The sequence below is a fragment of the Sinocyclocheilus anshuiensis genome, unplaced genomic scaffold, assembly GCF_001515605.1.
Source record: "Sinocyclocheilus anshuiensis isolate Anshui unplaced genomic scaffold, SAMN03320099.WGS_v1.1 scaffold112, whole genome shotgun sequence".
Lineage (NCBI taxonomy): Eukaryota > Metazoa > Chordata > Actinopteri > Cypriniformes > Cyprinidae > Sinocyclocheilus > Sinocyclocheilus anshuiensis.
The window spans coordinates 3,172,408-3,184,960 of record NW_015557175.1 but is presented as its reverse complement, the minus strand read 5'-3'; the positions used below and the strand labels follow the sequence as shown (position 1 = coordinate 3,184,960).

The 12,553-nt window shown below is 38.7% G+C and overlaps 1 protein-coding gene across 1 annotated transcript in view; it reads right to left on the bottom strand.

Moving 5' to 3' along the window:
• Window positions 1-12,553, bottom strand: part of LOC107678382 (adhesion G-protein coupled receptor D2-like) — a 34,972-nt gene that overhangs the window by 6,675 nt on the left and 15,744 nt on the right. The window contains exons 4-20 of the mRNA XM_016473619.1: window positions 10,103-10,152; window positions 9,941-10,001; window positions 9,185-9,430; window positions 8,256-8,897; window positions 7,158-7,286; window positions 6,960-7,045; window positions 6,500-6,778; window positions 5,770-5,881; window positions 5,558-5,683; window positions 5,346-5,454; window positions 4,790-4,895; window positions 2,284-2,336; window positions 2,051-2,174; window positions 1,357-1,457; window positions 1,158-1,260; window positions 323-476; window positions 91-224 (exon numbers count right to left, since the gene is read on the bottom strand). Of these exons, the coding sequence (XP_016329105.1) occupies window positions 91-224; window positions 323-476; window positions 1,158-1,260; window positions 1,357-1,457; window positions 2,051-2,174; window positions 2,284-2,336; window positions 4,790-4,895; window positions 5,346-5,454; window positions 5,558-5,683; window positions 5,770-5,881; window positions 6,500-6,778; window positions 6,960-7,045; window positions 7,158-7,286; window positions 8,256-8,897; window positions 9,185-9,430; window positions 9,941-10,001; window positions 10,103-10,152 (2,615 nt within the window). The remainder of the gene's footprint in view (window positions 1-90; window positions 225-322; window positions 477-1,157; window positions 1,261-1,356; window positions 1,458-2,050; window positions 2,175-2,283; window positions 2,337-4,789; window positions 4,896-5,345; window positions 5,455-5,557; window positions 5,684-5,769; window positions 5,882-6,499; window positions 6,779-6,959; window positions 7,046-7,157; window positions 7,287-8,255; window positions 8,898-9,184; window positions 9,431-9,940; window positions 10,002-10,102; window positions 10,153-12,553) is intronic.

The following is a 12,553-nucleotide window of genomic DNA, read 5'->3' as shown; positions in this document are numbered from 1 at the left end:
GCATATACACTCAAAAGCAAATAAGAGCTCCATTGTGACAATTATTCTGACACACTTACTCAAGGAACTGCACACTTGTGATATACTTACAGCCAAAACAAAGAGCACAGGCCCTGCAAAAGCCCAAATAACATGCGACTGAAGGTTCAGCCAGCAGTGCTGCTGTGCTTTATACCGATCCAAAGTGGATGCCAAGGTTACAGCGACTATAACAACCGGCAGCCCTAAGAAAGACAAAGCAAATACAGACACAATGCATGAGAGGAAGGTTAATCAAACAGAATATGAATCATAATGATTTACACATACAGACGGTTCTCACCCCAGCCCAGCACATAGTACAGCTTCATTCTCCTCTCCTCGCTGATGTTAACAGAGACCACTTTACTCCAGAGCATCAAGCCCTCCACCAGCATCCAGCAGAAAGATGACAGGAAAAACAGATGCAGGAGCACCGTCACCAACCAACAGGCTTCCTGCTCCACAACAACATACACATACTTTATTCAAATTCTGACAAAAAACATGTCCATATCTGCTATCACTACATCTACATCAGAAATGTTTACTTGAATGCAAAAATAGCATTTAAATTGGTTTTCTCTTTTTATTAATCAAAATATATTATTAGACTGTTACATAGAAATATTATAAATAGGAACAAGTTTGGGGTCGGTAGGATTATTTTTATTTATTTTTTGAAACGAAAAAAGTATTTTATGCCCACCAAGGCTGCATTTATTTGATCAAAAATACAGTAATAATGTGAAATATTATTACAAATAAAAATACCAGTTTTTTTTTTTTGTTTTAATATATTTTAAAATGTAATTTATTTCTGTGATGAAAAGCTGAATTTTGCGATTACTCCAGTCAGTGTCACACGATCCTTCAGAAATCATTTTAATATGCTGATTTGCTGCTCAAGAAACATTTCTGATTATTACCAATGTTGAGAACAGCTGTGCTGCTTAATATTTTTTTGTGGAAAACATGAAACACATTTTGTAACACTTTTACGTTACTCTTTATACAGTCACTTTTGAATGGTAGTGTGTAATTTACCTCTGAAGAACTCACTACTATGTGGTAATTTCACAGCTGTTTCCCTACTTTTTATCAACACATATATATGTTGACAGATATAGAAGTCACACCTGGTTTCCCGAAGCCCAGTCGCTGAAAATAAGAAGTAACTGAGCTACAGCCAGCGCCACTATCAGGTTTTTGTGAACTGTAGTCCGATCTGACTTTGGAACGCTAGAGGGAGACAGAGAGCAACACACAATGCAATGCCAGGTAAGACACTGCTATGAGCCGCACTATACAGTTGTATGTTTTGCTTTGTTTTCTCACCCAACAGCCACAAAGAGAATAAATGTGAAGATGAGACCACACAGAGACACACCAGAGCCAATCAAACTGAAGATCTGCAGGCCTGTCTCATGTTCATTTCTCTAAAACACACACAAAGAAAATTCAAACCGGATTTGAATTTTGATGTACTACTGATTTACAAAAAAGTATAGTGCTGTAAGTGTTTTTTATTTTATTTTATTTATTTTTAATATGGATTACCCACAAAATATTACACACTCTTTAAATATGACATAAATATGCCTTCTGTAGAATTTTTTATTAGGCCTAAATGTATATTGGTTCAATTATATTTAACTATATATTCAAACGACATACACACTTTTCTGGCTCTTTTAATTGAACTCTTTCTTTTCTGTAGTGGTCAGACTCTGCTTCTTTATGTTTATCTGCAACCAGGGTCGCTATATTTTAACAAAAAAATAATTTTAGGCAATTCGGCAAATGTGAACTGAAACTGAAATAAAAAAAAAATAATAAGCTAATTCAACAATATAAAGATAAAAGGTAATCCAAAATATTAACAAATACTATATTACTAAATACATATAATACTAAAATAACTTTCTGCAACTACACAAGCCTGTTTTTCATAAGTTAATAATTATTGGTCAAATTCATGTACAGTATCCATGATGTTTTCATCTATTACAGGTACTGCTTAATACCTTACCTGAACTTCGGAGATCTGTAACAGCAAGGCAAAGTTGGTAGTGTGGTTACAGGAACAGGAAGTTGAGTTATTCAGAGAGGAAATAAAGGTGCAGCCCTTTGTTGACCACCCTCCCCGATCTGGCCTGAGGTGTCAAGACAAAAGAACAAGATTTCATCAGTTATACAAAACATAAATGAGAACATTTGAGAATTTACAAATACAATAAATGTAAGTACATGAAAATTACTTACATTAGGTCAAAATCCCAAAAAGAACAGATAGGTGTCAAATTCTGTGAACTGTTCTAAAGAGTGAAAAAAAGAGAAGCATTGTAGCTGAAGTCAGGCATGACTATCCAACAACACACTAGATTCAATCCTGATCAATCCTCATTTTAAACAGTTCTCCTAAAATGACAAATCCTATTGAAATCCTCACAAATACTACTGTCCAGAAGTTTTTACATTTTCTTCAGCAAGGATACATTAAATTGATCAAAAGTGACAGCAAAAACATTTATGATGTTACAAAAGATTTCTAAAAAAAAAAAAAAATTTAATTAAGTAGCAAAAACAGTTTTCAAAATTGATAATTAGAAAATTTTTCTTGAGCAGCATATTAGCATATTTGAATGATTTCTGAAGGATCATGTGACTGTCACGTCCATGGTCAGCTCTGTGTTCCTGTCGTTTGCTCTCCATGACCTAGTTTTCCCTTGTGTGTTTCATGCCCTTATGTGGTTCTTCCTGTTCCTGTTCCTATTGAGTTCCATTTGTTTCAGCTGTGTCTTGTTAATTCCCTCGTTCAGTTCCGTTTACTTAAGCCCAGTGTTTCCTGTGTCTAGCGTCCTTTGTTAAATGTCATTCCAGGTGCTACGTGTGTGTTCCTTGTGGTTTCGATAAATAAAGACTGTATTTATGGTGATTCTCCTATGTGCTCCTCGTTCCTCGCTCCAACACAGTAGCAGTTGTGACAGAACAAAGGACCAAAACAAACAGTAAGCGGCACCCCTTCTCCCCGTTTTTGTTTCCGTTTCTGAAAGTTTTCTTTTTCCCTTTTCCCTGTGGTGATGGAGATCGCCGCGAGATTCTCCGCCCTGGCCCGCAGGGATCTCCCGTTTGTGGAATTCACCCGGGAATTCTGCGAGCTCGCCGTCTTGACGGCGTTGGATGACGCCACACTAAATTCTTTGTTCTGGATCGGGGCCAATTACTATCGCCCCGTGGACCTCTCAGACACCACTGGACTGAGCTGGAGGGAAGGGAGCCTCCGGTGTTTGGAGAGTGTCCGGCCCCGATCCAGAACCGCTCCTGTCTCAAGCCTGCCGGCCGCTCCGCAGTCAAGCCCACCGGCCACTGCACTCTCAAGCCCGCCGGCCGCTCCAGTGTCGGCTCCAGCCCCTGAGCCCGCTCCAGTGTCGGCTCCAGCCCCTGAGTCTGCTCCAGTGTCAGTTCCAGCCCCTGACCAGAGCCCCGAGAGGGCTCCTGTTCCCAAGTTAAGCCCAGAGAGGGCTTCTGTTCCCAAGTTAAGCCCAGGGAGGGCTCCCGTTCCCACGTCCAGCTCAGAGAGGGCTCCAGTTCCCACGTCCAGCCAAGAGAAAGTCTCTTTTCCCAAGTCCACCCCAGAGAGGGCTCCTGTTCCCAAGTCCAGTCCAGAGAGGGCTACAGTTCCTGAGTCAAGCCCAGGGAGGGCCGCTGCTCCTATGTCAGGCCCACGGAGGGCCTCAGGACCCGAAATTTCCCCCAAGGAATTTTTTTGGGGGGGCTATAGGGCTCCGGCCGTAGAGGCCAAGGCCACGGAGGCTGCTCCGCCATGGCCCCCTGAACTGTCTGCTCCGCCATGGCACCCTGAACTGTATGCTCCGCCACGGCTCCCTAGTCTGCCTGCTCCGCCACGGCTCCCTAGTCTGCCTGCTCCGCCATGGGTCCCCGAACTGCCTGATCTACCATGGCACCCGGAGCTGCTTGATCCGCCATGGGTCCCAGATCCGGTACTGCCCTGGAGGCCGTCCGTCTCACGTAAACCTGTCCGTAGAGGCCTCCAGAGCGCCCACCCCTCCTCCTCGTTGGATGTTACAAGGCGCGCCTTCCGGGAGGGGGAGGTAATGTCACGCCCATGGTCAGCTCTGTGTTCCTGTCTTGTGTTTTTCTCTTCATGTGCTCTCCATGACCTAGTTTTCCCTTGTGTGTTTCTGACTGCTCCGCCATGGCTCCCTAGTCTGCCTGCTCCGCCACGGCTCCCTAGTCTGCCTGCTCCGCCACGGCTCCCTAGTCTGCCTGCTCCGCCATGGGTCCCCGAACTGCCTGATCTACCATGGCACCCGGAGCTGCTTGATCCGCCATGGGTCCCAGATCCGGTACTGCCCTGGAGGCCGTCCGTCTCACGTAAACCTGTCCGTAGAGGCCTCCAGAGCGCCCACCCCTCCTCCTCGTTGGATGTTACAAGGCGCGCCTTCCGGGAGGGGGAGGTAATGTCACGCCCATGGTCAGCTCTGTGTTCCTGTCTTGTGTTTTTCTCTTCATGTGCTCTCCATGACCTAGTTTTCCCTTGTGTGTTTCATGCCCTTATGTGGTTCTTCCTGTTCCTGTTCCTATTGAGTTCCTGTATGCAAAAGAGCAGCTTTGACATTCAGCAAAATCACCTGTTCCATGGAAAAAGGGAAGTCATATAGGTTTGTAATGAAACTTAAATGTGGTTAAATGATTCCTATACTGATTCCTTGATCACAATAAAAACGATACATGTTATTTCTTGTACCTGAATCCTGTGCTGGAGTCTGAAGTTTATGGCCATGCTGATCGGCTGTCCATCTGCCAGCACTGTACTAGAGATGACCGATGAGCCCAAGACTGTTCGCAGATGCCTGATTTATACAATCACACACTCCCATCAGCAATATGACAAAACATTCATGTTGTAATTACAATGAAATATGAAATAACAAGCAATTCTCTGTGTATTTATATCTAACCCATATGCAAATTCTGTAATAAGGGATTATCCTGCAATTGAAGCAATTTAAGTTTGAAATACCACACACTCTTAAAAATAGAGTTCGTTATTGGCATCTATGGTTCCATGAAGAACCTTTAACATCAATGGAATCTTTCCATTCCGCAAAAGAAAACAATGGTTCTTTTAGGAACTGTTCACTGAAAGGTTCGTTTGGGAAAACAAAAAATGGTTGCTCTATGGCATGGCTGTGAAAACCCACTATGGAACCTATATTTTTAAGACTGTGTTCATGTAACGCAGACACAGCTGATCTGATGAATAAATTAAATGAATCTGCATGCTGTGTATCATGGCTTACCTATGAGATCCATCACTGACTATAGGAGAAAGAGTAATGTTTTCCTCTCTCTCTGAGAGACAATTCACAGAGCTGTACCATGTATTCAGTAAAGTCACCTTATTGAAGCCTAAACAAGCACATAAAAGTTAAGGGAAGAAAAAAAAACACCCAGGTTTCACAATGACAACTGAAAAATTATACACTGTGAAACTTCATCTCCTGGTCCCTACCATTGTTTTGTAGTTCCTTCATGTTTTCAGCTGGGACAGAGATGCAGTCATGATTTCCCGCATCCAGTCCACAAAACGCAGAAACGTGAGAACCTTCAGACAGCAGCTTCTGTTGGACTTGCAGCTCTGCAACACAGAACCACAGTTTTTTGACTTTGGTTTAAATTTCAGTGCATGTCTGTTTTGTTCCTCTGTATGTCTGTGTAACTTACTGATATTGTTGCTGTGTATCTGCACACTGTCTGTGTCGTCCATCAGCAGAGACTTAAGGTTACTCACCATGCGGTCTACAGTCTGTATGACTGCCATTGGGCCCTTCACTACCTACAAAGCACAGATTTGTAAAGAAATTAAAGGTTTCTTTTGAAACTATTTCTGATGGCAACCCAAAAATAAATAAATAAATAAATTAATTAATTAATAAACCCAGAAATAACCAATCACATTGTATGTAAAATGCAAGATAATATTAACTTCTTTACTGAACTTATTCAGCGGTTGTATAAAAAAATATCACACACCAATTGTGCTGTATTGATGATATTCAGTGGAACTGCTCTTGTGATATTGCTTATTTATAAAACTCATTTTTGAATGTGCATTAATTACTGAATTATCAAGTATCATTTAATGACTTACACTATCATTTAAAGGTTTGTGGTCAATGTTTTTTTTTAAAGAAGTATCTTATGCTCACCAAAGGCTGCATTTATTTGATCATACAGTAAGAACATTAAATCTGTGAAATATTATTACAATTTAAAAGAACTGTTTAACATTTTAAAATGTATTTAATTTATTATTATTATTATTTTAGAAGTAATATTAGAAAAACTTTGTCACTTTAAGAAGTGTGCCAGTCCATGACATCATCAAAAATCACTTTTAATGATTAGTAATTAATCAACACAAAACGGTTAAGGGATAGATCACTTCAGTCACCTCTTTGATGCTGTTCCATTTACTGGCATTGTCTTGGCTGATGAGTGAATCTGCAATGGTGATGAAGCTCTGGCTGAGGCTCTCCGCATCACGCCGGCTATGGTTGTCGGTGCTGGGTAGGTGAGCGGCCCGAGAGAGAACATGCATGAGAGAGAGCATGTCCCTGTCCTCCAGCTGCTTCTGCTCCTTTAAAACAACCTGCTCAGACACGTTCAACAGACGGGACACTGAGGCCCAACTCTGCCCATCTACAGTATCAGAGAGCACATCGTCTGCAGTCTGAGAGAAACGGGACAAAATACATGTTAGATGGTAACAAAAATCGATATTTAATATACTTGTTTTACTTTTATTGCTGGAATTCTTTACAGTCACAGTTTTTGGTTGTTTGTAATGATAGTTTGGTAAAACTGTGCAAAATATTCATGCTAAGAAAGCACTTTTTAGAAATCAGCTGTACCACGCCATAGTGCATGAGACTTTGCATGAATGAGCTTGGGTTGAATGCCAGAGATTCTCTCAGGTCCTTCATCTTCAGATAGTGTTCTGTGGATCAAAGAGCTGCACTGTCACTCTGTACACACTCACAGCTCTTCAATACATTCGCACTTTATTGAGCTACAGTAACTCCCACATACATGCTCTCTCTCACACAAACCTTTCCTCATTCTGCAGATGAAGCGGAGCGTGTGTTTGCAGGGGGCAGTGCTGTACTGAGGCTGACCGTCAGACCAGCCATTAAAAACTTCACATTCCTTTTCTTGTGTCTTTGTTGTCTTCGGGGACCCTGCAAAAACAGGCATTTTCACCACAAGTTAACAGAAACTTTGATGGAAGTAAAAATGAATTCATTTTCACATTTCAGCTGAAACAACAACAAAAAATTACAATGATAATAAATATATAATAAATGTAATTAAAAGTAGACATTTTAAAGCTGCATTGACACCTAAGAACAATTAGAAATTTATTAAATAGAAAATATGATTAATTTTTATTTTTAGGCAAAATATTTAACAAAAAGTTTGTTTTAAATATTGAAGTAAATACTGAAGTAATTATATCAGAAGATCCAAACAAATATCTGTAAACAAATAATAATAATAATAATAATAATTATTATTATTATTATTAACATATACTTTTTAAATATTACATATATATTAAAATAGTAAATATTGAAAAACTAAAGAATATGTTATAATAATAATAATAATAATACAATTATTATTATTATTATTAATAACATACACTTTATTTTTTTAAACATTATATATAACGAAAATAGTAAAAATTGAAAATATGTTATAATGATAATAATAATAACAATACAATTATTGTTATTATTATTATTAGCTTACAAATCGGATCTACTCGGATATTCTAATATTTAACAAAATTATAATCCTATTAAATATATAATGAATGTAATTCAATCTATCTGCCTATTAAAATATTATTTAAAAAAATATGTGTTATAACCATTTATTATTATTTGTTTACAGATCCTACTCGAATCCTCTGATGTTTAACAAAAATAAGCATATGTTTTAAATATTAAACATAAAAATTATAAATATTATAAAAATATCAAATATTTTAAAAGTGTATGCTAAAATGTTTTAGTATTTGTTAAGGTATATTTTATAACAATAATAATAATAATAATAATATAATTGTTGTTGTTATTATTTGTTTACAGATTCTACTAGGATCTTCTGATATTTTGACAGATGGATGGGTAAATGACGCTAACCTGGACAGTTGAGTGTTGCAGACACATTCTGGACAGACTGATGGACAGTGAGGTTCCAGTCCTGCCATCTGAATAAGGCGCTGTGATTGGTCAGCTGCGAGCAGGTGTTCAGTTCCTTCACATTCTTGAACTCCAGAGCTTCACCCCAAACATTCAGATCAGTCAAGTTTCCAAAAAACGGCTCCGTGAGAGTCCCACCGAAACTATCCTGGTCTTGACCCAATATAAATATCCCGTCTCCGTGGATATCCTTTGCATTTCCCCGAGCTTTCCCTTGCCCAGAATCTCCCTTTTTTCCGTCCACATAAATTGCCCAATCGCTCGAGCGCCACGTGACGCAGACATGGTGCCAGTCTTCATCAACGGGCAGCTCGGCTTTGTAGGGATGATGCTGCCCTTGAATAAGAAGCGCTAGGCGGACCTTTCTGTCCTGATTTCGCTTGGGCTCGTCAATCTGTCCGCGGAGCTGGAATTCGTTGAGGAAAACCGGCGCTGCGTACGAGAACACCGTGGACACGTTCTCGTGCCGCGGGTCCCACTGCAAGCGCACGCAAACGCTCACCGCGGACAGTGGCGGGAAAGACGCCTTCACACGGGCATAGCCGTCCTTAGACGTGAAAGACAATCCTCTGAGGATCGTTTCTGTGAAGTTACAGAGATATTGACTTACTTTCTTGAGATATTGACTTACAACATCATACACTCTAAAAAATGCTGGGTTAAATGCTGGGTAAAAATAGGGACAAACCCAGCAATTGGGCTGTTTTGACCCAGCGGTTGGGTTAATTGTTTAACCCAACCTTCTGGGTAGTAACCCAACCGCTGGGTCAAAACAACCCAGTTGCTGGGTTTGTCCCTATTTTACCCAGCACGGGGTTGTATTTAACCCAGCATTTTTTAGAGTGTACCAGCATCATAACTAAACTTACTTTGTTTGGGAAGGGGCACATGAGGTGTCGGGCTCTGTTTTTTGTTGGTTTCAAACCAAACTGGGCCCTTCAGGTTGGATGTAGACAGTAACTGCCGGGCTCCCTCCTCGTCCTCTTTGACCCCTGAGGTCGTGAGGGCGCTGGACTGACCACGGCAGTAACGCTGAGCTTGTTCAAAACTGAACGATGTGTTCACAAGATGATACACTGCATCGTTCTGGATCAGAAGGTTCGAGTCTGGCACATCTGCAACAGGTTGAGATAGTGTGAACGGTACACTCTTTAAGAAACCTCGCTTAGTTTTATGATCAAAGCTCTGTAGTTTTAATTGTGGGGGCAAAACAATATAATGCAATGCAATACAGTGATGATTGTGAGATGCACAAATAAACGTTCCCCAAAAGCCTGCATGATTTTTCTAAAAAAAGAAATAAAAAAAAGATGTATCAATAATCAAGTAAACCTAAGTTGCTCCAGTAAATGTTCATCTTGAAATATTTCTAACAATGTAAAAGTCATTACGTTTACATTATAAAAACCAGTGAAGATTTCACAACAAAAAGACACATGAACCACAACCAGAAGGTGGATGTTTTTGCAAAAAGGCTAAAACAGTATAACAGGTACAGCAGGTTTTTCACCAACGTTTTGATTGTTGATCCTTTAGAGGCTTTAGAAATGTATGTATCAGATATAATACAGTAGTCTTATCGGGTTCATTATTGTCTGAGAGGCATAAACTGAACATTTACTCACCCAAAAGTCCTCTTTCTGCCCTGCCTGACCATGATTGAGTTGGTTCACACATACCTTTAATCTTCATTGTTAAACACATAAAGAAGAAAGGCACCAACATATGATCATACTTGAAGAATTTCAAATTGAGATATAGAGAAACAAATCTGATTTCAACATTACCATTGCATTAGCCAAAATCACTCCAAAGAGCACTGGAGACATCTTCTCATCTGTACAAATAAATACATAAATGCTTTAAATAATAACACAAAGAATGCAAACCAAAGGAGGACGAGTCTCGTAACAATCAGTAAAACAGGCATTTACTAAGTCACGCTCATTTGTGTTCCTCAAATTGAAGTTCCTTATTCTTTTGTACAAACATATATGTAATTGTCAAAGCCTGAAAAAACAGCAGTATGAAACACAAAACCCGATATAACTGAGGTACAGTAGGGTCCAAAAGTATGAGATCACAATTAAATGATGGATTTTTTAAAATTATGATTTAAAATTAGAAATAAACAAAATAAACAGCATTTTAAGCTAAAAAAAATACCTTCATATTAAAATTGCTGTAGAAATGCCACTATAATGAATTGTTCCTTGTTTAATGGTTACTGTATGCAGTGAAATGTACAGTTAAATAAACAGTTTGTGGAAGTGAATTGCCTGTGTGATGCTTCACATTTAATGGCATTTAGTTCAATTGTGGTTTTTAACAGTGTTGTCATCAGTTATGTATATTAAGGTTTTATGTTACATCTCATGTTGTTTAATTTATGTTTATTGCATTATTTTAGTGCCATGTGTGTTTTCCATGTTTGTGTGAATGACCTTCTAGAAACGACTGTTTATCTCAGTTTGTGGAAAGACTACTTCTAGTGAACTTTGATTCATCAAATTAGAAAAGAAAACACATATTATAAAAAAATGCACACAAAAAAAAAGACCAGTAGTGATATCAGATTTTTGTATTGAATATATAAGAGATTTGACTTACAGGTGTATTCGTAGCGCTGCCTTCTGCTCCTTGCCATGTGGTGATCTACAACAGTTAGAGTCCTAGCATCCATACATCTGTTTGGACTGTGCTGTGGAATTGCATCTGTACATGTATTTCATCTTCTCTATGCACTTGCACGGTCTTCATCCTTCAGCTTGCAAGTGTAACATCCATACCAATATCCATCTCACCCAGACCGTCCTCCTCCTTGATCCCAGTGTGTGTGTCTCTGGCTCTGGGAAGGAGGTGAGCGCTGCAGACCCCCTCGTAGATGTCCAGCCCACCATCTCAGCCGTCATTTTAGCACTGCGCTTTGTAATGCTAATGGATGTCATTTATTAAAGTAGACTTCTTGCGCAAGCAGTGTGAAAGTTGGCACACAGAGTTCATCAAGAGCTGCGGGACACCAATGCAGAATGCCATTTATTTATGTCCATTATGGGCAAACTTCAGACACACACTGTAAAGTATTACAACTCTTGTTCAAACAGTGAAATTATCACGCTGTAAGCTCACTCTCAACAAAATGAATTTGTCGGCATGCATAGACTGGCACTAGTGAAAGTCATTTCCAGCATAATGTTTGTTCAACCTTTTTTTTGTACTTGTTGCATTGAAAGCCTCTCTATAAAGCTGGTTTGTTTTCTGTAGGCTAAGCTTTACTGTCCTGCAGGACAACAAAAGCAGTGACATCACTAATGCACAGTGTACACCAGCGAGCCTATAAGAAAACCTGCTATTAGCATGCACTGTAGCTCACACAAGTCTATTGAGTCCAGCATCAACACCAGCAAGAGCTCTGAGATCACAACTAATGAATGATCTAATGGTTTTATAATGCATTTCAAACAGGGTCAGGGCAAAAATCAAGATTAATGCCTTTAAAATTCAAAATGTGTAGGGCAAAATGTCCTTGTTATGAACATCTCCATGTTTTATTTGTTACATCTCAGATATTTCTAAAAACATAATTTCAGACCTACACTGAAACAATGGTGTAGAAACAATTTTCGCTCAAAAATTGCTAGTAAATTCAAATAATTACACAGAAATGGCAAGTAACATTCAATTAAAATGAAATTTTGAAGTAGAAAGAGTGAAATAATATTTTCTCGTAAAATGTACTTTTTTTTTTACAGTGAAAGTTTACATATTCTGTACAAAATAATAATAATAATAATTATTATTATTATTATATTAGCAGAAATAAAATAAAATATTGGCCCTTCATGTAAAAGTTAGTCTGGCACTAATTTGCAAATCTTTTTGTATATAATTACAAAAATATGCTCTCCTAAATGTGGAGGGGGAAAAAAAATCAAATATATAATCTAAAGTGCTAATATCTTGCAAGATAATTATGCTAAAGCATTAATTCACAAATCTGCATACTTGTATGTAAAATATGCCCTCCTAAATGTGGGGAGAAAAACAAACAAACAAACATAAAAACAGAAAATCAAACATTGGAAAAACAATGCTGGAAATATATAAAGTAAAATGTTTATTTCTGGCAAGTTAATTAGGTTATACCACAATTTCTGGCTCTATTTTACAATTGTGTATATATCTATATAATTACAAAAATAACACACCCTCCTAAATGAGAAAGAATACCTCGCAAA